The sequence below is a fragment of the Pygocentrus nattereri genome, chromosome 15 (genome assembly GCF_015220715.1).
Source record: "Pygocentrus nattereri isolate fPygNat1 chromosome 15, fPygNat1.pri, whole genome shotgun sequence".
Classification (NCBI taxonomy): domain Eukaryota; kingdom Metazoa; phylum Chordata; class Actinopteri; order Characiformes; family Serrasalmidae; genus Pygocentrus; species Pygocentrus nattereri.
In genome coordinates, this window is record NC_051225.1 from 27,224,730 (window position 1) to 27,251,863 (window position 27,134).

Here is a 27,134-nt window from a genome sequence, read left to right on the forward strand (position 1 = left end):
TCAGCACACCTTTCTTAAGTTTGCGGACGGCCACCATCCGATGATTGGCGGATAGCTCCCAGATGCGGAGCGTTTTGTCGTCACTCACAGTGGCACATATAGGCAGCAAAGGATGAGCAGCAAGACCCCAAACCTCACCCTCCATATGGCCCTACGTATATACACATGCACATCCATTTCATTCACCATTATCTTGGATAGTTGGTGTGTGAAGACTGCAAAATCACAATTTGCACAATCCAATAAGATCTCTATTAGTCTCTCCTCTCCTCTGTATATATACAGTATTGTGCAAAAGTCAGAGACCACCCTTATTTTATTTAATTTCCAGTCAAAGCCATTAAGTATATGTTTCTTTTTTTGAGTCAGGACAAAACAGAAAGCATATATTTAACAGACAATTACACAGAAATCTAAACTAAATATGATACCAAATATGTCCACTCTTTCCCTTTATAACACTGTTTAAGACCACAGTTTTTAGGGAAATATACAGGGGTATTTTTCCACATCTCCAAAATTTTGTCTAGAAGTTGGATGCATTTTCTGCTTCTCAAATTCCAAGTAGTCTCACATTAATTAAGTTGAGGTTTAGATGATTGGGAGCTCAGTCCATTGGTCTGAGAACACCAATAACTTCCTTATTTAATTTTTAAATTTTTTTCATATTTTTCCTTTTCTCAGTAACAGCTTCATGGCACCTAATAGCTACACATACTTTATGACCCATATTTTATTCACAATAGAACATAGAACAAATATCTGATGTTGAAATTGAGAGATTTTACCATTTCATTAAAAACATTAACTCATTTAGAACTCGATGGCAACAACACGTCTCAGAAAAGTTGGGACAGGGCCGTGTCTACCATTGTGTATCATCCCCTCTTCTTTTAACAACAGTCTGTAAACGTCTGGGAGGTGAGGAGACCAACTGCTGGAGATTTGGGAGAGGAATGCTGTCCCATTCTTGTCTGATGTAGGATTCTAACTGCTCTTGAGTCCATGGTTTCCAAAAAGAATTTCAAATTTTATTCATCTGACCACAGAACAGTTTTCCATTTTGCCTCTGTCCATTTTAAAAGATCTTTGGCCCAGAGAAGCAGCTTTTGTGGATCGTGCTGACATATGGTTTCTTCTTTGCATGATACAGCTTTAACTTGCATGTGTGGACTGCACAGTGAACTATATTCACAGATAATGATTTCTGTCAGTGTTCCTGAGCCCATGCAGTGATTTCCATTACAGAATCATGCCTGTTTTCAATGCAGTGCCTCCTGAGGGTCCGAAGATCAGGAGCATCCAATATTGACCATCAGATTTGCACATAGGGATTTCTCCAGATTCTCTAAACCTTTATATGATATTATGTACTGTAGGTGGTGGGATATCTAAAGTCTTTGTAATTTTACGTTGAGGAACATTTTTCTAAAATTGTTCCACAATTTTTAGACAGTTTTTCACAGATTGGTGAACATCTGCCCATCTTTGCTTCTCAGAGACTATCTCTCAAAAGTGCTCTTTTTATACTCCGTCATGTGAATTTGTTGCAAATTGCTCCTCCAGCTGTTTTTTATTAGTACCACTTACTTTTCCAGCCCCGTCCCAACTTTTTTGGTTGGATGCGTTACTCCCATCAAGTTTTAAATGAGCTGATGTTTATCATGAAATGGTAAAACGTGTTCTATGTTCTATTTTGAATAAATTATGGGTCTACTAGATTTGCAAATCATTGCATTCTGTTTTTATTCACATTTATTTACATTTTACACATTTGTCTCAACTCTTTTGGAATTGAGGTTGTACTTACTGACTGTTTTGACTGGAGAACAAGTTCTCCTACCTGAACCAGTAGAGTCATAGGGCCGCTCTTGTCGATCTCCAGGATCTCTCCGTTTTTGGTGCCTACCAGGATGTGTCCATGGCCCAGAGTGATAGCTCGGATTGAGGGGTTGTCCTCCAGCAGCAGCCCTGCACACACAGCAAGACATACACACACCCTTACACCACTGCTGCTCCAGCTTACATCAGTACTGCACTGCTGTATGAGGACCAAATGCCATTAGTTACAGTCCAGTGATGAAAATCACACCTTTAGAGGATGGGGAAAGCGCTGCCCTCTTGATGGCGTAGGTTTTCAAACACCTCTCAAACATATCATCCCACAGCTCCACTATTCCATCCTTACCTCCGGTCACAAACCCCTACAGACACGGCAAAAGACATGACCATAAATATGACTCACAGTTCAGGCTATGTCATTAGACAGTCGAGTCCTTTTTAGAAACATAAAGGGTACATAGAAAACTGAATTTCCCTTTGCTTTTTTGAATAACAGTGATGTAGTATGCTCTTGAAAAACAGCCCATTCCCCCAGGTCATTCAGTCCATATAGGGAAACTAAGGCGCAAAGACAGCACATTTTGAATGCACTGTTTTTGTGATGTCACTAAACCATTTATATGCATCGTCTATTCAGCCCAAAGTAGTTTAGCCCTGCTAGTTCAAGCTGAAGTCAGAAATAGTATTTCAGCTCAAACTGTGTTTTCAGTAACGCACAGAAAGGGGCAGCCAAAACCAGCAGAGGTCATTTATATTTGCCAGACACCCTGTTTATATTTAAAAGATGATGAGATGCACGTGTAAAAATGAATTATTACTGTTTTTGGTACATTAACCCACATAACATGTATGGAATTCAGGAATGAAAAAAGAATACAAGAAAAATGTAGGATACGGGCGTTTTAAAGAATCCATTTTTCTTATCACTTTGACACTGACTGGCCAGGAAAGGCCACTGTAGGCTGAATGAATGATCATATTTAAACATGTTCATAGTTCATCTGTCTATTCTTGCAGTTTGGCTTTTGTATACATGGACAGTACATTTTGAAATATTAACCATTTTCACACAGCACAGCAAATACACACTTCAAAATTATGTTCTTTCCATGTTATGGGTCCTGTAAAAATGTGTCATGCTGTTGGCTGACCTTGTCCAGTGAGCACATGGCAAACACTGGGCCATCGTGAGCTTTAATGGTCTTTATTAGTGAAGTGTCTTTCCATATGTAAACATCGCCTGTTGTGGCACCAGAAAACACCAGATCCTCAGAGCGTCCATAGCATGCTGACATCATGGTCTCCTGCTTGCCCAGGTTGCCAAATATTCCCCTTTTAAATGTCAAGCCTCCACCTAGATTAGGAAGTAATCATAGTCAGTAGGTAGATATGTTCAGAAAAATCAACAAGATCCATAACCATTTATTTATTAACATTGCTCCGAAAAACATTTGGCTTTTACTGAGCATGTAGTTACAGTTCATAGGGAAATTATTCCGGATGTCTTTAGTATTAATACAACAAATTTTGCTCCATTAGAGATTATTACTACTATTGCAGATTATGTAATTCAGTCTGAAAAGCTTTTTTTTGTTTAGTAACTCTTGTCACAAACTTCTTAGCATGCAAGCCAATGAAGTTTTATGTACTGCATTTTATAAGCTGATGAAATCATGTTATGGCATCTTGCCAGCCATTAAAAGATGTTTTATCTGCATGTTTAATCGAGTTGCTTAAGTAGCCATTGTGGTCAACTATATATCACTTCTCAGGAAGTTAGGTTGGGCTTTGTGTGTTACTTTGGTAGTGTTTTTGTGTATGTTTACTTTGTGTTGATTTATCTTATTTTGACAGTTTATGCGACAACTTGTTTGCCAAAAAGTAATTTTATTGTGAGGAACTGTATGGGCTGGTTTATTTAAAAAGGCATTAATTACTGACAGTCTACAGACAGTTTGCGCTGGTGGGGGTGGCTAATTTAAGAATTTTCATACAAATAAGCAAAGGAGCAATTCTGTACTTCACATACAGTGGAGTCCACAAGTCTGAGACCACATTAAAATCTTTTTTTTCAAGTAAACCCAAAAATAAACAACAGAAAGTTTTAGAAACAAACTTATGACAATTTTAAAATGACAAAAGAAAAAATATTCAAAATTCTGCACTATATTAGATTCCATCCATGTGTTCAAATGACTCTACAGTGGATTTAATCTACTAATCAGGGTACATTATTAATACAAATGTATGGAGTCCTTGCCAGCTTGAGTGCATGCTGACATTAAAGCAAGGGGGGGCATACTGTACCAAATACTAATTTCTGAATCCCACTTTCCATTCAAGTTGTTTTGCTGATAATATCATTTGTAATAAAAAACTTTGCATTATATTAGAAAGGGATGATAAATAAAATCATTCTCACCAGTGGTCTCAGACTTTTGGACCCCACTGTATGACCAGCACAATATTTCTGGCAGAAGTTTTAGTTTATATGTCTAAAGTTTGACTTTTCTGTTTAATGACCTGTTTCCTCAATTTTTTTTAGCTTAGTAAGTCTAAATAATGACTCATTATGTTGAAATATTTTGGTCTATGCAATATCTGAAAATAATTAACACTAATTTTCTATTTTAAAAAATCATGATTATCGATTATACTAACATCATACTGACTCTTTTACTCAAGAATCTTAGTATGTAGAATTCTTTTACTCAAGACATAGTATGTTGATGTAAATACTAATTCAAAATATTGAGGCAATAAGTAATTTGGAAAAACAGGTTAAAAGAAGCTAGAAGTTGACAATCTGCTGCCAAAAACAAGAGAAAAAAATGAACTAGGACCTTTTTTAGCTCGCAGAAACAGGCTTCCAATTTGTTAAATCAGAATCTCTGAACAATAACAGGGGCCAGTTTTTAGGCTTGGTAAATAGATAAGTGGAGTAGGTAGATGCTTCATTTTCATAATCGTCTCCAATTATTCTGCTTTTTGAGAAGGAAACACCTATAAATGCATTTGCAAAAAAGCAAAAGTGGAAAAATAGCAGTGACTCCCTTTTGATCTTATAACCATTAAAGGGTTGTTGTGCCTGTTTAGAAAATTGTAACAGTTTTTAACATCAAAATCAACATTAAAATGTTAGTAGATCTACCACAATGACTATATGCACTCAGTACCTGTGTGTTGCCAGAACTTTATATGCTTTAAGCCCACTGTGACCAGCTTGTCCATACGAAACGGGTTCCCCTTCACCACAAAGATCTTGTCTTTGTGTCCTCTACAGAGAAAAACACACAGACATCCCAAAGCATTCCATCTAAAGCTATGTATATCTCAGGGGGATGGGGATAGAGTACATTTCCTACCTTGCTTTGGCCAGCTTTTCACCCTTCTTCCAGTCCCACATCACTATGGAGTGGCCGTCATCAATGCCCACCGAGACCAAACTCTTCCCATCCGCTACAAGCAGCACAGCAACAACAAATCCAGCTCATTTTAGCATTCTTTTGGAATTGTCTTGTCATTTTTAAGTAAGTTTTGATTGAATGTAGAACTGCAGATAATGCAGAGACACAAGCTGATGCTGCTCACATTAATCCAAATGGCAACATCTTGCCAACCTACCCACCCACGGAAATCATCATAATCTCCTGAGCCAATGCTTACCCAGTTTTGTCAGTCAAGAACCCTCATTTTTACTTACAATATAAATGACATTATAAAACAAGTGCCTTGTGTTGTATGTATTATTGGTGCAGTGGGGTCAGAATGCACACCTGTGAACTCCAGTGCACACACTCCTCTCTGGTGCTGACCTCTCAGCAAGGACAAACACTTCAGGGTCTGAATGTCCCAAACATGAATTGCTGGGTCTCTCCCCACCTGACCACACACAGAAACACAGTCAGCAACTCATCTCTTCTCTTACCGTTGGAACTGCACATCATTTTATAGTTACTACAGTCCTATGCATCCCTGTGTGAGTCTATCCTGTTAATATCTACAGTTGAATGCTGTGAATATAACACAAAATATAATATGTGCCATAACCTTTGCACAGGCCATATTTTATGTTTTATTTTTTTCTCAATTTGTTGAATTCAGAAAATAAATAGTAATTGTGCATTAAATGTGCAGACGTGTTCTTGGTAGAGAATGTATTAACTTATTCACACTTAGAAAATCAAAAGAACGTCATTTGACCAGGGGCGCCCACACTTTTGCATACAACTGTATATGGTCTTAATAGACTTATATATTTGAATTTTTATTTTAATAGACTTATGATCAGGTGAGGCTATACTGAACAGGTATATCAGAATGTAGATGTTTTTCTTGGATGGTTATGAATGGAATGTGCAAGAGCATGTAAGCACCTCTGGTCAAATTACATGTATTGATTTGATTTGATTTTCTGACTGGTCATAAGTAAACACATCATCTATGGAGAACACACTTCTGCATAATTGCTGTTTATTTGCTGAATTTAGCATACTGGGGAAAAACACTAAATGTGGCCTAAACACCAACATGACAACATTTTATATTCTATGTTTTATTTCCAATATGTTAAATTCAGCAAAAAAACAGAAATTAAAGATGTCTTAATTTATTTTAACTTAGAAAATCAACAAAACAAGTAATGTGATCAAGGGTGTACAACTGTAAATATAAAAAGAGCTGTTGTACGTTTGCTGTTTGTCTTTTAGAATGCACATATTTAGCAGTACACTGGTTCAATGCAAACTCTTTTACAAATAAAAAAAACAAAAACAAAAACAAACAAACAAACCAACAATGACTAAACTACATGTGTACATTCTCTTGTAGCTCAACTGGCAGAGTATGTGGACAGCAAGATCATAGGTTAGATTCCTAGCACTGCACATGCTAATAAAACTATTATGTACACCGATCAGACATAACATTATGACCAACTCTTTGTTTCTACGCTCATTGCCCATTTTATAAAGCCAGAGACGATAGCTCATCTGCTGCTGCACAGTTTGTGTTGGTCATCCTCTAGTCCTTCAGGGGTCACAGGACGCTGTTGGCTGGATATTTTTGGTTGGTGGACCATTTTTAGTCCATCAGTGACACTGTTTCACGATTGGCCCCTCCCAGTCCTGTCCATGTGTTCATGTTTTGGTTTAGCCTATGTGCGTTTGTTTTGGTTTAGCCCCTTCGTTTCATGACTCCACCCCTGATTGTCTCCACCTGTTTTCCACCTGTGCCTCGTTTTCCCTGTGTATTTAAGCCCTGTGTTTGCCCCTTGTGTTGGCTGGTCTTTGTTGTTTGTATCTCTGTCTGTGTTGTTTGTATTTCTGTCTGTGTTGTTTGTTTGTTTGATTCTGGTTTATGTCATGTCTGGTCCCCGATCTATCCATGTTGGTTCATTGACCCTGGACTGTTTTGACCGTGACCCTGGATTTGCCCATGATAAAAGTCGCTTATCTCAGCACGTGCGTCCGCCTCCTCGCTCCCCATCACACACTGAGGTGTTTAAAAACTCCAGCAACACTGCTGTGTCTGATCCACTCATACCAACACAACACACTAACACAACACCACCACATCAGTGTTACTGCAGTGCTTAGAATGATCCACCACCCAAATAGTACCTTCTCTGTGAGGGTCCATGCAGGTCCTGACCACTGAAGAACAGGGTAAATGGGGGCTAACAAAGTATGTAGAGAACCAGATGGACTACAGTCTGTAATTGTAGAACTGCAAAGTGCACCTATATAGTAAGTGGAGCTGATAAAATGGACAATGAATGTAGAAACAAGGATCATAATGGTCATAATGTTATGCCTGATCGGTGTATTATATTTAATACATTTAAATGATCCGTACACTGCACTTTGCTCTTGATATTACCGTCCACTAAATAAAACTGCAAATGCAATTTGGCTACTAATTTCAGGTAAATTCAACTCTGGTCTCATTCTGTCTAGTCAGACAGTCATCGGTGTTCGACAGCATGACCTCACCTGACCAGTGGCTACATAATCCTTCAGCGGATGGGCGGTGAGGCTGAGGATGTCATCATCATGGCCCAGGTAAAAACGTTGAGTGTGCTGTTGTCTGTTATAGACCACACCCACGGCGGCTACGTGATATACCACCTCACCAGTCTGCGTGTAGAACAGATTATTCCTGCAGTCACAACCCCTATACCTGAAAACAGAGAGACATAATAAAATAAAAAATAATAAAATACACAGTTAAGACCACCAACGGGACAAACACAAACAAACATGAACAGTCCACTTACAAGTGAACTAGAGTAAACAAAAAGAGAACAACAATCAAACACGGGTACACTTTGATGGTTCTTCAAGGGTTCGTTAATAAAGAAAATGGTTCTAGATAATACCTCAAACATTTAAAGGACCCTTTGCATGATTAAAGGGTTCTTTGCATCATGAAAAGGTTCTTCAGATTGATGGACAATGTGTTGTAGATGGTTCTTTGACAATCATTCTGTGTGTATGTATGTATGTGTATATATATGTATATATATATATATATATATATATATATATATATATATATATATATATATACATACATAGGTTCCTTATTAGTGCTAAATATGAATACTGAAAAGCTTACCCCTTAGTAATAAATGCAAATTTATAGTTTCCCTTTTAACCGTAGACTTATTATTCACTGATTACTTATTAATATCATAATAACCTCACAATAAATAGATAGGTTGTGTAATTATGAGAGTAACTGAAGAGCAGGCCTGTAATCGGGTTAACGTAAATATATATAATCTATAGGCTAATATATAGGCTTCAACCAAGAGTGCTGTGGGTAAACCACATAACATCCACAGAACAATAAATGCATGTTGACAAATATGTGGCAGTTACCCGTGGACAAACTGCAGTCGCAGCCCCTCATCTGGAGCTTTCTGCCTCTTCAGAGAACCAACCAGCTTCTTCTTCAGCTGAGGGAGATCCTCCTTATATACCTGCGGCAAAACCGCATGAGCATCAACTTTAACAAACACACACATACACAGAAAACAAACACAGACACAAACACTAAGAAAGTAAAGGGCAACTGCGGGGTAGAGGCTGGTTGGCCAGTCAGCTGTGAAAATAATTAGAGCCCGAGGCTGTAGCTACTGAATCACAAAGTGCATTAAAGCAGCCACTGGAACTGGGAGAAATAAAATATTCTGCTGCATATGTAAAGTAGATGAAAGTGTTGTAGTCTTGCCTGGCGCTCATAGTTCATCTGAGCCTCCTGTTCGATGTCTGAGTCCAGCTCAGGAACATCAGACAGGTCAGAGTCGGACTCGCCGCTGTTGGAGTCAGCGTAGCCCTCTGGAGAGAAAGCAGAAATGCTGTTAAAACAGTTGTTCACAGTTTGTAGAAGTTTTACAGCTTTAATCCTTGGTAGTCATAGGTATCAGAAGCATGTTGTTCTAGTTTTGTGTGAATTATTTCTAATTTATAAATTCTGTCAAATTGTGGATTCTACACTTTCAGTCAAATTATTTGTGTTTGTAAGTTGAACAACAAAACCAGCAGATAACACATGTTCTGGGTCTTCTGAGTGGCGCAAGCATTTGTCCCATCATCAGGAGATTGTGAATTTGATCCCCAGTGATGGCATAGCTATCCGTGGCTGCAAGTCCGAGAGGGCACAACTCTCCTGGCTCTCTCTGGGTGGGTAAGACAGATCTCCCTCAACCCAATCACTCAGCGCTGTGACGGTCAGCACAGGTGTCTGTTAGCTGATGTAACAGAATGGGCAGTCGGCTCCAAGCATGCTGAGCTGTCCAAAGGCGTTGCATTAGTGTCAGTTTCAAAAGATGCAGTGGTGGGCTTCAAAGAACTCAGAGGAACTCGTAATATGATGAGACTGGGCAGCTGAACATGAATTAATTAGGGTGACAATTGGGGAAAAAAGAAAATGGATGTTTACTATCATATATATATATATATAAATGTCTAACTTGTTGTTCATTCAAACAAGTGTACACATTCTGTTGGGCAGTCTTTCAATTGATACCACTTTTTTATTTTTACCCAATTCCCTCCCTAATTTAAGGCCAAGTACTTCTTCACATGAAAAAACTGATGTGCTTCTCGAACTTTAGTGGACACTTCACATACAGACTTTTCAGTTTTTAACTCTAGAAACTGAGGTAGAAGGAAAAATTTGGGTTCATGTACAAAAATTCTGCATGAATAGCATGAATATTCTAGGTTACGCCTAGATAAACTAAACAACCCTAATTCTATGGGCCTATACATGTTTTCTTTAACCCCTGATGTTCTGCTGTCATTTTTGTGTAGTGCAGCCATGACAACAGAGCATCCATGCAACCCCAACTGGCTTAAATTGTTAGTTTTACAGACACAAGGTGAAAGACAGCATTAATATGCATGTGTTCATTTTCAAAACTTTTTCCAAATCAGACTCAGTTAGTCATGGTCAGTTCCACCCAGTAGCTACGTAGGTCTCCCTATCACACAATGTTACCAAGCAGGGAGGGTGAAGGCTTCACAAGCTTCCTTTGAGTCAAATGTTCACTGGACAGCACAACACGCTTGGAGGAGTCAATTCTGTGTATGTTAGTTAACAGATGCAGCTGGAATTGGCTAATATAACACTGACTGATGATAGAGAGGTAGGAGTTACCCACCCAGATACTAGACCACTGTGGCTGTGGCATCAGCAAGAACTGAACCCTATGAATACATATAGCCTGCCTTCACAGATGGCTGTTCCATAAAATGGCTATCAATACAGTGCCTGATACCTGAAATAGTGTTTATGATAGTTCTGAGGTAAGATGTTGGCCTAAAAATTCTTTTTTAAATTCGTTTGTGGTGAAAAGGTACATGTAGGGTGTTGTAAGGCAAAATAGTCTCCAAAGAAAAATCATTTTTCATATTTACCACTATTACTATTATCAACATTCTGTGTAAAAACTCAGTAGATATGTATATTTAGGCTATATTTGCATTGTGTGTAACTATACAATATATCCTCTTACTATACTATACAACATCCATTACTATAAAGAAATCTACTATCTCTACTATACACTGTTAAAAATAAAGGTACAGTGCAGGTACGTTTTTCATTCATCAAGGTACAAACAATGTAAATGTTCCCTCAAAGGTACAACAGCGGTTTTAGGTCCAATTGTGAACCTTAAATGTATTTTTTTTCCCCTGGTAAAAAGTACGTATTTGTACCTTTTCGGAACCGAATGTTTTAAAAATAAAAGCCTGGAGGCGACACAGGGTGTGGAATCAGTACAACTTAGAAAATATCATTTCAATAGATTATGGAGTTATGTTCCCTGTCAAAAGATACTGAGATGTACCTTTGAGGGTACCACCTCAGTGACAAGACGGGTACTTCCCCAGTAACGGTTTCATACATTTATTTCTGAGAGTGTAAATAAAGAAAAAAGTGGGCAAGTTTCTCTTCAAATAACCGTATCAATCAAGCCACTCTGAATAACCTTGTGTCAGTCATTGAATTATGCAGAACCTTTGAAAAGCAGAAGAATTCCTCTTGAATTATTTAGTACCATTTAAATGTTTAAATGGGTTAAACAGGTCTTCATCAGAGTTGCTCAAACCAGAACTTCTTATTCATCTCCAGATGAACAATCTGTCTATTACTGTGATGAACCATTGAGTGTTCACCTTGCAGGAGGGGTTCCAGTACACCATTCATCACACCCTCAGGCAGAAACCTCCACTGGAACACAGAGTGGTCAGCTCCGCCTGTGCTCACCACCCACTGCAGATCATTTGACCAGCGCACATTCGTCACATGGGCAGAATGACCTATGTACTTCTTAAATTTGGCAGCTAGGAATTGAGACAGAGAATGATAAAATGGCTGAGAACATCTGACACACCATGCATCAGAAAACCTGCACTGCAAAAAATACACTCTGTGTCAAAAAATAAGAAAAATAAAAACAAATTCAAGAAAAAAGGTACTTCAAGCTAAATTATCTGTCAGTATGGTGAGAAAATTTGATGTAATATGATTTCTTAAAATTGGAAACCAGATGATTACATTATCTTATGATCTTAAAATTACTAAAGACGTTGTGGCTAGAGTTCATCTGATGTCATAATAATAATCTTAAGCGACGAAAACTAGCATATTAGTCGTGTTTTAAGAATGCTTGACCACACTTCCAGCACAACACCAGGCAAACACTACTCATAAATAAACAAAAATAGCTATAAATGACCTTAAATCAATGCTGTAATGCTTAAAATAAGACATTCTTGATGTAGTTCTCAAAACAAAGCATGAAATGAAAATAAACACAGGTATGATAATCCGCTGCTTTACTAACTCCAATAAGATGAACAAACTTGCTTAACAAAAGCACTGAAATAATTATACAAAATAAATAAAGTGGTGCAAAAATGTAAATCTTAAGAAGACATTAAGTTTTTAAAATTACAAATAGATTTTGCTTATGATGAAGAGACTAGACTATGTATGGATTCCTATGTATCACCTAGCTTGAAAAGTTTTGAAGCTCTCCACAATTTTTGAATTTTTTTCTTTCTTTCAAAACTATTTACTTACTTAAGACTTCTGTCCAATGCAATTACTTAAGAAGTGACCTTACTTTGAAATTTCGTATTTCATAGTGGCGAGCTTTAAAAAAGTTTAAGTTTGAGGAGTCATAATTATATGTATAATCAGCTATATTTGTCTAAATAAAATAACAGTACACAAAGTTTGTAAAAGCTAGATGATTAATCTTCCACATACAAATGTAATAAAAAAAAACAAAAAACAGATCTGTTGTTAATTTTCAAGAATTTCTAGCTTGTTAGGATTTCGCATTTTGCAGTGTGCAGATTTCAAAAGCATCCCCTGAAAGGAAATAAACAGTCTTCAGACCTTTTTTTAGACAGGGGAATCTGAAAAGCTTGACCAGGCCGAAGTCATCTCCCGTCACCAGCACAGCACTGCTGTAGTTGGCATCTACAGAGTTAATGCCGTTGACATTGGAGTACTTGGGCCAGATCCCATTGACCTCTGGCCCAAAGACACTAGTCCAGGTCATCCAGTGAATCCCTTTGGCCTCCTCCTTAGGAAGGAACTTCCCAGCTATAGAGGCAAAAGAATAAGACATACAGGGTTTCATCCTCTTCCTCTAAACAACTGCTGTAATGACAAACCGTTAATTGCTAAAACATAACACAAGCCCCAGTCAGATAAATCAAGTGTACCTGGCATCCTATAAAAGAGTCTCTCCCCGGCGCCGTCATTGGTCTGCAAGAAGCGGCTGTCCACAGACCAGTCCAGATGGGTGATGAAGCAGGTGGATTTGTTACACTCACCCACCTTCTTATAGCGCTGAGCTACAGCGTAGATGTCCACCAGGCCATCGTTGGATCCCACCGCCAGGTACGAACCATCAGGAGAGAACTTCAGCTCGTGAATCACCTCCTTTCTGTCTTTAATGTGCACTACCTCCGTCATGTCTCTGAGACAACATGTAAAAGCATTGTGTTTTGTCGGACTAACCAAATTTAGCTTGACCTCTTGCACAGAGTAGCATGTGGATTCTTTTACCTCACTCGAAGCACAGTAAAGGAGCCATCCTTCATGCCCAGTGCAAGCTGAGAGCCATCATTGTTGAAGGACACGCTGCGGACAGCCTCCTCCATGTTACAGCGAGCTATTAGCGTGTGATCAGCTAGGCTCCAAAGCCTGTGACATGAGAATATATCATACTAGTTTAAATGAAATGGAAAGAAGCTTAAATTTTGCACATTTTTTTACTCTGATTCAAATCTGAGTCATTGATTTTATATTTTTATGACAATACTGTCATGCAGTGCACATTTCAAGAACAATACTAAAACCAATCCAATTTAGGTGAGATATGTTAGGCCATCAATTACATTAAAATGTTCCAGCAAAATCCACTAATTTGTAGCATGTGCAAATAGTGACACTCTGAACTGAAACTATTAATTTATGGTGTCTTGACACTAATCTTGCATTTCGAGTTGCACTTTACGATCAATATGTAAATGCTGTGGCTAATACTGACACAGATTCTCATTATTAATACTATTATTAAGTGCTGTCAAGTTGGTTCTCACCCTGGTGACCACATGGACAGGGTCTGTCCAGAATGTGCCTTCAACTGTTCCATCCATAATCCTATATATATATGTGTCAGTATTAGCCACAGCATTTTCATATTGATGGTAAAGTGCAAAAGTATATATATATATATATATATATATATATATACGGTATAAATAGACTAGAAAGACAATTCTATGTTTGTTCAGACACATCATTATTTTATGATTTTGGTTTGAATTTTTTAATAATATACACATTGTAGTACAGAGGGAAGTGCCCACCCAGAATTGTTTGTAATTTGTTGTTTTTTTATCTCCTATTCTTTAATTTTTTTAAAAGATTTTGCCATTATTGTTATGAGATCATCTGAGCTTGGTTTGTCAGTATCAGCTGAAATATAAGTCAGTCTCTCTCTGAATGTACCAAGTGCAAAATAGCTGTACACATAAATTTTTGTAGGCTAGTTCAACAGAGCCCTGTGGTGGACTGGCGACCTCTCCAGGGTGTGTCCTGCCTTCTTCCCGATGACAGCTGGGATAGGCTCCAGCAACCCCAGAAGGAGAAGCGGCTGTGTGTGTGTGTGTGTGTGTGTGTGTGGTTCAACAGAAGGACTGCTATCTTTACCACTGATAGAGATGTTTTTAGATCAATTATTAACAACAGAGCATCCAGCACTCAAGAAATATGACAAAGATTGGTACTCAGCCAAACAAGGATGAAGGAGCTTGAAAGGATCTTAAAATGCAACAATTTGTCTCTACAAACAAAGGATGGAACTGTTCAGGCTGTGGTCTTCTCTGAGGTTCTTTATGGATGTAAAAGCTGGACAATAAACAGAGCGAGACAAGAAAAAATACTGATGCCTTTGAACTTTGGTGTTGGCGAAGAGTACCTTGGACAGCAAAGAAAACAAACACATGGATCTGCCAACAAATCAAGCCAAACCTCCCACTCAAAGTCCAGCTAATCAAACTGAGGCAATATTATTTTGGACATATTATGAGATGCAACAATTCACTGGATAAGACCTAAATGAAGGAAGAGTTGAAGGCAAACGACGAAGAGGACGACCAGCAAAAATGGGTGGATACAATTAGTGGAATCAACATCCAGCCATTCAGAAGCCTAAAGCTCTAGAGAAACACTATTCATATGTTTGCTAGGAGTCAGAAATGATTTGAGAGCTCTTAATAATAATGAATTAAAATGGTCTAGATTAACTGCTAGCAGGACACCCATATTTTTAACAGCAATGTGTTATACTTCCTTAACTCCTCCCAACATCCACAGTGTTTTATATTCAATGTAACAAACTTTTTATTAAAAACATGCTTAATTCTTTCTCTACAAGTTTCAACCAAATGAAATCCACTGACCGGACAGATCGGTCGTCGCTACCCGTGACTGCAATTGGCTGTTTGGGGTGCAGGTCGAGTGCCCACAGCTCCCCCTCCGAGTGACCTTGCATGACCAGCAGAGGCTTATCCCTGTCCCGCACCATCACCTCGAAAATCTCACTGTCTTGCGTCCCAGCCAGGATACGGTCAGCCTTCCAACACACGCTACGAATAGAGAGACCTGAGGGACAAGGAGAGTGAAAGAAAGAGAGAAAGATAAAGGAGAGTAAAAGGACAAGAATGCACTAGAGAAATGCCAAAGGAATAAGAGCATTAAAGGGCCACAGGAACTAAACGCCATGAAGCGTAAAGCAACTAGAACAGCCCTAAAATGCTGAGCACAAACTAGCAACTTCAACTAGAGCCTCCTAAAAATGACAGTCCAAGTACAAAATGAAAAGCATGTGAAAGCAAGTCATAAGGGAATTAAAAAAGAGAACAGCTCTTTAAAGCAGTTGCTTTATCTGTACCTAGCAATTACTCATATTCAGAGACATATGGGTTGGGGGAGGGGGGGCACAGAATGACAGTAATCACAGGCTAAAGTCATTGCGGCTCCTAAGAGACACCAAGCCAACAATAAATCATCATGTTATCTTCACAAAAGCTTGCTTTAATGTATAGGCCAAGGTTGGGTCCTGACGAACTGTGCCACTGATCTGTGCGCATTGTGCACCTTTCTCATGCAGTTTGGTGATAAAGAGGCAGCCCCTACTGCTTTTTCTGCAGTTCCTGGTTAGGGCTTTGAGGGATTAATGAGATTAAAAGCACAGGGGAAGTGTACGGAGGGCGTTTGGGCTCTACACTCTGCTGGCTCATTTAGATACTGAGAGGCTTTATTCAGGCCGACCGGATCTTGTGTATGTGGTTTTTTTTTTTTTATTCGTCTGAGGACAGTCTCTGCTTTTAGCGCTCTATATGCTGCTGTATTCTCTTACGTTTCATTCTGGGCCAAAAACACTCGATTACCCTACAGTGTATTTTATTTTATTTAAAAAAAAAATTTTTTTTGGTGAAAATCAGTACTAAGGGATTTATATTTGCAAAACATGTGGCGACTCCAGCTACGATAAGCCCTTTTGGTGTTGCCACCAACTAATCATTTCCAAGCATTAATCTAGGTCAAGTGAAGGAGATCTGGAAATACAAACACGATTTGAATCTGAAGTTTTTTTTTTGTCTGGATTTCTGTGGTCATCAGGGACAGACAGAGGGATTTACCCTTGTATCCCTGTTCTGCCTCTCTGAGGTCAATCTTGGTGATGGGTTTGAAGTCCACATCCCAAAGTCTCACACATCCGTCCCGCCCCCCAGTGGCGAAGCCCTCCTCACAGGCGTGCATGCTGAAGATCCCAGCCTGCGGAAACAAAACACATTAGATTCAGTCCTGATAGACCAGAGTTATCTAGAGATATTAGAGTTATCTATTATTATCTAGAGAGTGGTTCTCAAGAGTTTTGTATTTTTTGTCATTTTTAGCACACAAGCCTATATTTTTGCTAACTCATTTTAAGAATTGCTTTCATAAAAGCTTCCAGGGCAACAATATTATGCCATCACTCTGACCTTTAAAATTCAACAAAGAGCAGCTGTGAGACTGAAGGCAGGAACACTGCAAAAATCAAGTGGTTGGCTGCAGCACGCAGCAGTGCTTAACCAAGCAGCTAATCAGTTGACATTCCTACTTTGTAAATGTATCAGCACTATGTGGTTATTAGCCAACTACGCTAAAATGTGTCCATACATGGAGTGTTGATTTGCTGGAGTATTGGGACTACTATTACAGACTGGATGTCCACTTCTGTCCTGCAGGGCGAGGGTGCATCAGAGTTTGGTGATTTCCTTGCTTGAACACACCTACTAAACATGCTCTGCCTTCTGAGTCTGAAAAATAAAGGCATTACCAGATTCCCCTCCACTCTTGCCCTCTGGGAAACTTCTGTCACCTCACTGAAGGGCACTCTGATTCTCATAAGAGCTGAGAAAAGCTTCTACCACCAGCCCCCTAGAACCCCTGATTAGTCTCAGCCCAGACTAAATTCTTAACAGTAATGTTTCGGGACAACTATGAGAAATTTTGGGACAAATGTAGGTGAGAAAGACCTTTTAGGGTGGTAGTTGAACTGAGAGTGAAATGTCTAAACCAATCCAACACCGTGTGAAGCTGAAGGTCAAAGTAGGGGAGATGGTGTCCTCACTAACAATGCCTGATGGACAACAAGCATGGATGCAACTGAAGTTAGTTCACTACATAAAAGTAAAGTTTACATCTTGGAAATAAAAAAACAATTCTGTTATATACTATAGCATTTTGCTAGCCAGCTTGTTTCACTTGTATTAATGACTCTACTCTAGACGTTAAAAAAGCACGGACTACAGAAAAGGGTGGGTTTTAGTGGAGGCGCCCTCCCTATTAGCGGCAAATGATTCCAGACACATATTCTTTTTATAACTTCACATCTGCCATAAAACAGGATCTAAGAAACTGTAAACTTCAGGCAGTCCCATATCCAGAGATGCACTCTGATTTTTCATCAGAAGCCTCCCACGAGGAGTTCCCCTCATCAACTATGCAGGGTGGAAATGATTTCAGTAAACCATAATTCTCTTGAAACTAAAGGAAACGCTAGCCAACATTAACCAATGTCAGCTCACTTTAACCTTGGGTTACAACCTCAGCCAAGCAAAATTCCTAGAAAGAATGAGCAACTGTTTAATTTTTGTGCTAACTCCAGGATTGCTTACAACGTGGTCAAAGGTAGACAGATGTTAGTACAGCTACAGAACCTAATGTTCTCAGTTAACGCTTTTGTGGTGCACCTTTACAGAACAGTTGTCCCTATGTTGAGGGTATACAAATGGATATTGGATATAATCACCCTTGGACTACCCAGATTATCCTGCATACAAGGCTTAACTAGTTTTTAATCTCCTCGAACAGATTTTAAATGGATAGAGTCTTTTATTATAGAGTCTAGTATTACAAACACTTTAAAGAAAAATATTAATAACTATGCCTAATATAAAATTATTTGGTTGAAAATGTTGCTGCGGACACTTTGCTAAATTAAAGTTTTCTTTACTAATGTACAAATGATAAAGAAAAAATAAAAATAAAGAAAAAATATTTAAATTGGACTGTGAGGGGAAAAATGATCAAAGACATCCGGCATTCTGTCTAACAATCCGCTTAACTATCAGTGGGCCGCACAGAAAACGCTGAGCAAAAAGCCAGTGGGCCGCCAGCTTTGCCATCAGTGGCCTGCTATCCTCTAGCTATCCTCTTGCTATCTGGGAATTTACTTTACCTCGATGGCAGAGAGCTAAGTTGTCTAAGTGTAGCTGGCTATTAGCAAGTATATTTCAGTTAGCTACCCAGCATGCAAACTATTAGGAAGTCAGTCTGTCCTGACTCCACATCTGTATTTGTTTGAGTGGGTTAGTCTGTGACCTTTTCACACCTACCATGTACCACGTTTCCTAGCTTCCCTTACCCTGATGGCGGAGTGGTCTGCTAGTTAGTTGGCTAAATGTAGCTTGGCTGTAATCAAGTTTAGTTAATGATTTAAATGGCTAGCGCTGACCGGTGGTATTTTAGTTTGTGTTGAAGTCTCTGCAGTTACTGAATAATAAGCCTCAGTGTGTAATAAGCCTGGGATTTTAAGGGGCTAAAACAGCTCCCAGGCTGCCTGGTGACTAATGAGTTGAACCAGGTGTGTTTGTGCAGGGGAGACCACCAAACTGTGGTGGACCAAGGCTCTCCAGAATCAAAGCTGGACAGACACCAATTGTATAGAGCAGGAACAGAGCAGTGAACGCACCCCATGAGCAGCCTGCACGGTCCGTACTAGGTTCAGCCCCTTCCATACATAGATGTCTCCGTTCAGAGCCCCTGAGTATGTCACCTCGTCTTTTGCCGTGGCCAAGCACAGAATGGTCTGCAGGTCCCCCGTCTTACCAAAGATTCCCCTTTTAGGTGTCAGTGCGTTCCCACATAATGTCCAGAACTAAGACAGAAATAGACAGAAAACAGAAAGACAGTTCACAATGTCCCTTGCCACTTCCTCCGTGATTAGTTATACATATTGTTGCTGTTGTAATGAAACGTCTGATCCCCAAAACGGTACCTTTTCAGTGGAAGGCATAAAACATTTTTTTTTCAAGTAATTTTAGACCATTTCTATTGTTCTACTCATTGTTGACAGGTGACATTTTTTTAGTTCTGTAAAAAAAAGAAAAAAAAAACTACAAAATTGGAGTTACATGTGACGGTATGTACTTTAATGCATATATTGCAATGTACATAATATACTCACTGTGCAGCACACATCATCCTCCTAAGTACTTAAAATGTAATTATATTTAAAGGGACATTCCAGTCTTAAACCACCATTTAAGATATAGATAGTTATTTATTATGCTATGTAAAATTCTGCAGTGCAGCACTGCCTCCGTCACCCTCATCAGTTTGAATTGATGTTGTATATTTTTTGTGTTTTAGTCCATCTGTCACTACAATTCTCAGCATGCATTGCACATATATGTCACACACTCACTGCGAATCGCTATGATGCACAACAAATCCCCGCTTGTTGCCAGTAATCTAGAGACTAATTAAGACGTCTGCAGTGCACAACTTTTTTCACTGATGGTTCTGGAGTCTACAGAGACCCACTGGTGACATCCTGTATAAATAAAAATAATGCGAGGCCACAACTTAGTAAGGCGGGGGAACGAGATAATAAAGTTGTGGCCATGACTTATTAAAGCATGGAAACAAGATCCTAATGCGTGGCCACGACTTAGTAAGCCGTGATCTCATTCCCACGCCTTACTAAGTTGCATTATTTTTATTTATACAGGATGTCATCATCAGGGCTCCATGGGAGTCAAGATTTAAACCCTGTAGAGAATATTTGGTCTAACACTAAACTCAAACTAGCCTGACATTGTTTAAATTGTTTGAAGCCATCAATGTTGAGTGGAACAATATTGACCCTTGTGTGGTGTTGAGGTCTGTGGCACCCATTTTTAATGTTTAACCAAAGAAAAATAATGAGATTATTATTATTTCAACCTCAGGTTCCTTGGCCTTTGCTCATTGTCTGTGAAGAACACATAAAATAAGACATTTTCAATGACTTCACACTGTAAACACCCCCTACACATTTATATTACACATGTGGTGTGGGGGGAACCCGCGGGAGTAAAAGTATGGAGGTGCTGTGTCCTTCACTGTTTTCCTGCTGTTAGTGTGCGTATGTGTTTGCATATATGTGTGTGTGTGTGTCTGTGTGTATATGTGTGTGTGCGAGGGTAGACAACATGGACAGGCTGCTGACTGGCTACAGCTGCTAAAGGAGAACCCTGCGCTGGCCACTTGTGTTATTTTAAACATCTGGTATTTTTACATAGATTATTCTGGCTGTTTTGAATTAAAAAGAAAACAATAATGCGGTGGGTCCACCAGATCACTGAACACTACACAAGGGTTAAAACTGTCAATTGGAATGTTTTTTCACGTCAACACCCAGAGAAATTCCCTGTACATCTTGTACTGCAAACATAAGATTTTGATGCTGATTCTGATTTTTAAAACAACAGGGAGAACATACAAGTTTCACATTAGAGATAAACCCTCAGAAGTTAATTTGACTTTTCCCTGGGCATTTATTCAAAGTCAAATTGATTCGAGCGAGGCTTTCACACAGCGAGTCTTGAAGCTATCAGCAAAATGCTTTCTGACAAATGCACTGCTGAAACGGGTCTTTGCCGCTTTTACAAGCCCTTATCTGAAGCGGACAGGAGCAATAATTGAGCTAGTTAGATTCCATCTTTCTTTGTCAGCTTTTCCCATCTGTAATTGCCTTCTGTTTGAGAGAGAGGACTAAGAGGAGCGAGACTGAGGCGAGGAGAGGAATAATTGAGAGGGGAAGTAGACGAATGCGAAGGCGTAATGTGATGCTCCCGCACGAATTTTCAGAAACTTGCAGACGTCACCTGCCAAGTTCAAAAGGAAGTTTGTGTCGGGGGAGAGAGAGTGTAGAGTCGACTCACTTTGATGTGCTTCACTCCGCAGCTCACCAGCCTGTGCGGCAGAAATGGATCCCAGGATATATCAAAGATCTGAAACAGGCAGAAAACGACCTCTGTTTAGACAAACTCCACACAAATACACATATCTCAGCTTCTCCTCTGAGTTTAAAAACCACACAATTATATCAGAACAGATCTGTTCCCATCCGCCTCTACTGATGCTGTTTTCCAGCAAATGATCATATCACATGCTGATAGTGCCTATAAACCTATGAATATGATCAGGGAAAAAGTGGAAAGATGAATCTGATTTGAGCTTTCTAAGCACAGCCTCTCCCTGCGACTCCAACACTTCAATAGAGCTTCTGCATTAACAGCTTATAGAAGGTGGAGAAGGTTGTCATAATGACGCTCCTTATCAAAACTTCCCTGCCTTTGTTCTACAGAGTGCTGTCAGTGCTTCAGGCTTACAGCCAGAGAAAGAAAGAGGGAGGAAAAGATGGTGAGTAAGTGAAAGATAGATGGAGAAAAACGCTAAAATAAAGACAGAGGAACCAAAGAGATACAAGAGAGACAGAGAAAAATAGAGTGAAAAAGAGAGACAGATCAAGACACACAGATAGAGATAAAGAAAGCGAGTGCGTGCGCTTCAAGGCTGTCCAGGCTGCTGTATCACCAGAAGGAATATTACATAATATACAGTACTGTGAAAAAGTCAGAGACCACCCTTTCATTTATTTCATTTTCAGTCAAAACATTTTTTTCACTTTTGTGTGTCTGGAAGAAAAGCAGAAAGCGTGTATCTGATAGAGATTACAGAGAAGCATCAACAATTACATATAAGATCTCATTTTATTTAGTCTGAGCTTTGCTTTTATAACAGGTTGTGTTCTTTTTATTCAGATTCAGTCTTTGGCTGCACTGTCTGCTTCTCATGAACCAAGTACTTCCCATTACAGATTTAGACTCACCAATGCAAAAATTCTTACTCTGCATCTCATGTCTAGCTTCACTGTTTTAGGACAAACTTTTCTTCATTTTTGTTTATCTTTTGTCAGTAAGGGCTTCTTGACAGCTACACATCCTTTCAGATACATTTTCTTATCACAGTGGAAGGATGAACAGAAACAGGATTTCTTCGGATCTGATGCGAGTGAGGAGCTTGACTTTCTCCTCTCTTCCTTATGCAGGTGGATATTTTATATCTAATCTCCTCAGAGATATCTTCTTAGCCATTTTAGATGCACATGAGAAAGAAATTTAAAGGCAGTTAAGGTGAGTTTGGATAGTTGCTTGTGTGAATGTTAGTAGTGTCAATGTGGGGACAGCTGTAAATGGTTGGTTTTAAGAGGGGAAGGATGAAAGCGATAAAGAGGCAGTAGGTGCACAAATGCAAAGAGCGAACCAATTAAATACTGATAGATTTGATACTGTACTTAATGTTGGAGGCTTTTGTGTCATTTCCCATTAAACACATGCTTCCTGCTTTTTTTGAAAAATGAATGGCAAATTTGGAAATTAAAAGAGTGTTCTGACTTTTGCACAGTACCGTCTGTCTATCTGTATAGTAAGTTAACGTAATCTATGCAATGTTTATATCCAGAGTTTTTGCTCATACAGGTTTCTGGAATTCAAAGTATAATCAATCAATCAATCAATCAATCAATAAATCAATCAATCAATCAATCAATCAATCAACCTTTACTCTGACTCGGTAGTACATTGAGGGCAACCCTCATTTTCAATGTAGCCGAGCATTTACAAAAACAGGGATTGACATGACAAAGAAAATAATAACTACATTTAATCATTTTAAATTAAAAGAACATTTAAAATAAGAGTGAATAAAAGATAAAAATAGATACAAATAAAACTTGAGGTTTAAATGATAAGAGATTAAGATTAATAAAGTAATAATACAATAATACAAATTAAAAAGTAATGATACAAATCTACTAAAATAAAATAATGAGGAAAAAAAAATAGAAGAACTAAGAGAAGAACTAAAACAAAAAATAAAAGTTAAGAATAAATAAGATTAAGTAAAACAGGTACAGGCTGTCTGAAGGTTTAAAATGTAAGTATTCATGCATCCCACAGTTCACCTATTAAGAATTAAGAATGCATTATTTATCTTCAGCTCTACAGCACTGAATTTTCCTGATTGCTCTACTAGTGTTTCGGTCTCAACACTGACAGAACAACCAATCAGATAACAGAAAGGCCAAACATCACAGCCTTACCCTGTCAGAATGTCCCGTAGCCGTAGCTAAGACGCGCCCTTTCTTCCAGTCCCAAACACACACAGTGTTTTTGGCATCGAGACCAACAGACACCAGACGCTGGATAAGAGAGGACAGACAAACAAGGAACTCAGTCAAGAAAAAAGACTTTCAACCTAGTCTTAGTCCACTGCATCTGTGTCACATGGTCAAACACCACAAAGAATCATTTTGACGACTTACAGACAACATACTGACTACAAAACATAACAATAGAAGCTGAATTAATTGGACATGTAATCACGTGTTCCTAACTAGGAATGTTTTGACATGATCGTTTACTGGAGAACTGACAAAAGTGTGATGTCAGTCATCATAAAAGTCATCATAATTCATGTTAGGAACTGTAACGTCTTCCATTTTTAAATGCTGTCTTCTGGAGTTGTTAATGGAACATCTATTATTCAGAGCGACCCTCTTTACTTTCCAACTAACTTTTGTAGTTTTAAACACTGCATTGCTGTCTTAGCCGAGGCCAAAGATTTGTTCACACATAGGAGAACGTTTACCACCACTCGCTAACAGTTTCAGTCAGCTGGACGAAGGGTGACCAAACAAGATGGTCACAAATATTCGCCACTTTCCCCTCCACTCCATCAGAGTGCATCTTCTCTGCAGAGGGGAGGATCTGCTCTCAGACGAGAGCGAGTCTCTTACAAGAGCAAGCAGAGATGCTGACTGTAGAATTTACTTGCTACTGAGTGTAAACAGACAGCAGAATGCTCAGAGCACAGACTGCAGTATTTACCATTCATATTTAAATTTAGACAGATCTTTGATTTACTTGATTAAAGAAAACTGATTGTTTTGATACATTTATTGCTGCTACTCTGCACATCCATGGTTTTAAAGTTTGACAGGAAAAACGATGTTGTGTGTTTTATTTATCTTTTGTATTAGCAGGAAAGTTCAATAAAACAGTGAAGTTATTCATCTTTATTGTCGTCACTGTTCTTTAGCAAATGCATAAAACAACCTCGAGCTAAATGTAAAAGCTGATCTCTACGTAAGAGTTATTTGGTCATTTGTGTGATTCATAACCTGTATAATCAATTATTCCTTTCAATAATCGATACATTATTCAACTATAAAATTAGTAATTTGTTGCTGCCCTAAAGAACAGCCTTAATGCTGTCATGATTTTATCATCCTAAGATCTGTACTGTTAGAATATAACAACTCATTTCAAATTTGCATTATACAGTCACATATCTCAAATGTTTATTCACAACAAAAATTCAAGAACTGCCCAGTTACAAGTGAGTTCCAAGTCAACAGTGTTTCTGCTCTTTTTTTAAACATAGAGATTTTAAATTCTTATCTGTGGTAATCAAGAGTACAACCAGACACAGAACACAGAGATTAGGCTGAATAAGGCTGGAATATTCGTTTAAAAGAAATTAATTGGCTGATGGGTTAAAACCGCACTGATCTTTCCTTTTACTTGAGGTAAAGTGCTAAAGCATGGTTGGTATAGTGTAGTGGGGTAACACATCTGCCTTCTACACTGTAGACTGGAGTCCATCCCCACCTAGGTAAATACAATACACTATACCAATAAGAGTCCTTGGGCAAGACTCCTAACTTCGCCTTCCTGTGTAAAATGATCAAATTGTAAGTCGCTCTGGATAAGAGCGTCTGCCAAATGCTGTAACTGTAAAGCAACATTTTGTGCAATGAGCACTTGAAAAAAACACTCACCTGCCCATCAGCGTCAAAAGCCAAACAGGCCACGCCGTGCGTGTGGACATCTCTCAGGATGGATACGGTGGTCAGTGTGTACGAGTCCCACACACAGATATACGGATCCTTCCCCACCTGACCAGTAGCCACTTGAATCTTATCAGGGTGCAGAGCGAGACTGCAACAAAAGAAGACAAAATTATTTTGATGCAGGGAGAAATTTTACATTTTTAGCACCAAGAACTCCAACTTTTGCATTTGTGTCTTCAGACAGAGACTAACCTGAATAATAGACAGACATAGACATCTGGCCTAAATTACACTGCCTTTTTGGAATCGACCACAGTTTATCAGTTGTATGCTGACTGACCACTTTATTTGAAAGCCCCACCTTGTAGGCGCCCAGTCAGAGACTGTGGCCCATCTGTTGCACAGTTTGTGCTAGCCATCCTTTAGCCCTTCACCAATGGTCAGTTTCTGAAAGCACAGCCGTTCTTGGCTGAATATTTTGGGGTTTGTAAAAAGCAGATGGCAATATTGTCACTGTTACTGCTGTGTTGAAAAAGGTCCAAATAATACCAACAGCAGTCCTGTGATCAGACACTGACCAATGATGAATAGGGTAGTGGGTGGTGGACAAATTGTTCAGCAACAGGTGAATGATATACAGGGCATCCGCATGTCATTATAAAGCTGTGTTTAGCAGGTTTATAAAAGGTTGTGTTTAAATAGATCTAGATTGAAGAGCTTGGCAGACACCTTACAGGCTAACAGACTTCTCCAATAATATTCAACTGCAACATACAAATCCTAAATGCCTGTTTTAAGTTTCACATTTCAAATGTTTGTAATTAAGTAGAGCCAACCTGACTTTTAAACTCTGTGAGGGAACAAATGTACACCATTGTTAGCTTTGCGCTAACAAAACGTTGAAAATCCCATAGACTAAAATTAGAGGGAATTAGCATTACCTTAGCAATGGTACTGGGTAGATATAAAGTAAAGATTTATGCATTAAGTACTGGTATATAATGACAAATTTGTTAAAGATTTCTCAAAAAAGTGCTATTAGAAATGACGTAAAAGCCTTTTAATTTTGCTAATGTCCACAGAAACCCTGATAATGCTAAGAATAATGAACTTGATATTGAAATTCTCTTACAGTTCTCTCACATTCAGAGAGAGAGCATGATTTACACATTTCTGTGAATTTTTGCCACATATATATGTATTAGTGCATATATTTTCCTTCTCTATTTTCATACACAAATTATTTTAAAAACTTTGAAATGCTTTACAAAGTTATTGTTTGGTAAGGCCATTTTTATTGATTGACCTGAAAAAAACAGATTATTTAATTAAATTATACATTTAAAAATTATTAATATAATTGATAGTCACAATCCCACTATACAGTGGATCTAAAGAGCAGGCAAAACTCATAAAATACCCAGTGAGTAGAAGTAAAATGTAAACTGGAGTGTATGGCAACCAAGTGCCAAAAAGAAAGAAAGAAAACAACTCAGCACAATAGATTTAATTATGGAATTACCATTTAACCACATGGAGAGTGATAAACATAATGGAAGAGAAAGGGAAGTGGAGGAACCAGGCGCAATGAGCCCACAGAGAGGCAGGAAAACAATGGAGCTGTTATCAAAGCAGGGAGCCACAGCAGGATAATATGAGTAGATAGAATAGCAGCCTCTCCATTTTCCCTGACAGCGCCATGTATTACGGCTTTTCATCACGGTGGGTCTCTGAGGAGGGG

At 38.7% G+C, this 27,134-nt stretch overlaps 1 protein-coding gene across 2 annotated transcripts in view; it reads right to left on the bottom strand.

Moving 5' to 3' along the window:
- The window catches only part of eml6 (EMAP like 6), a 69,896-nt gene that overhangs the window by 18,517 nt on the left and 24,245 nt on the right, over positions 1-27,134 (bottom strand). For both annotated transcript variants that reach the window (XM_037545040.1, XM_017721910.2), the window contains exons 2-21: positions 25,382-25,541; positions 23,642-23,740; positions 21,420-21,488; positions 19,184-19,369; positions 16,584-16,719; positions 15,342-15,543; positions 13,441-13,578; positions 13,095-13,351; positions 12,763-12,972; positions 11,532-11,699; positions 9,079-9,185; positions 8,727-8,827; positions 7,836-8,022; positions 5,619-5,724; positions 5,208-5,301; positions 5,019-5,119; positions 2,994-3,196; positions 2,093-2,204; positions 1,844-1,971; positions 10-151 (exon numbers count right to left, since the gene is read on the bottom strand). In XM_037545040.1, the coding sequence (XP_037400937.1) occupies positions 10-151; positions 1,844-1,971; positions 2,093-2,204; positions 2,994-3,196; positions 5,019-5,119; positions 5,208-5,301; positions 5,619-5,724; positions 7,836-8,022; positions 8,727-8,827; positions 9,079-9,185; positions 11,532-11,699; positions 12,763-12,972; positions 13,095-13,351; positions 13,441-13,578; positions 15,342-15,543; positions 16,584-16,719; positions 19,184-19,369; positions 21,420-21,488; positions 23,642-23,740; positions 25,382-25,541 (2,906 nt within the window). The remainder of the gene's footprint in view (positions 1-9; positions 152-1,843; positions 1,972-2,092; positions 2,205-2,993; positions 3,197-5,018; positions 5,120-5,207; positions 5,302-5,618; positions 5,725-7,835; positions 8,023-8,726; positions 8,828-9,078; positions 9,186-11,531; positions 11,700-12,762; positions 12,973-13,094; positions 13,352-13,440; positions 13,579-15,341; positions 15,544-16,583; positions 16,720-19,183; positions 19,370-21,419; positions 21,489-23,641; positions 23,741-25,381; positions 25,542-27,134) is intronic.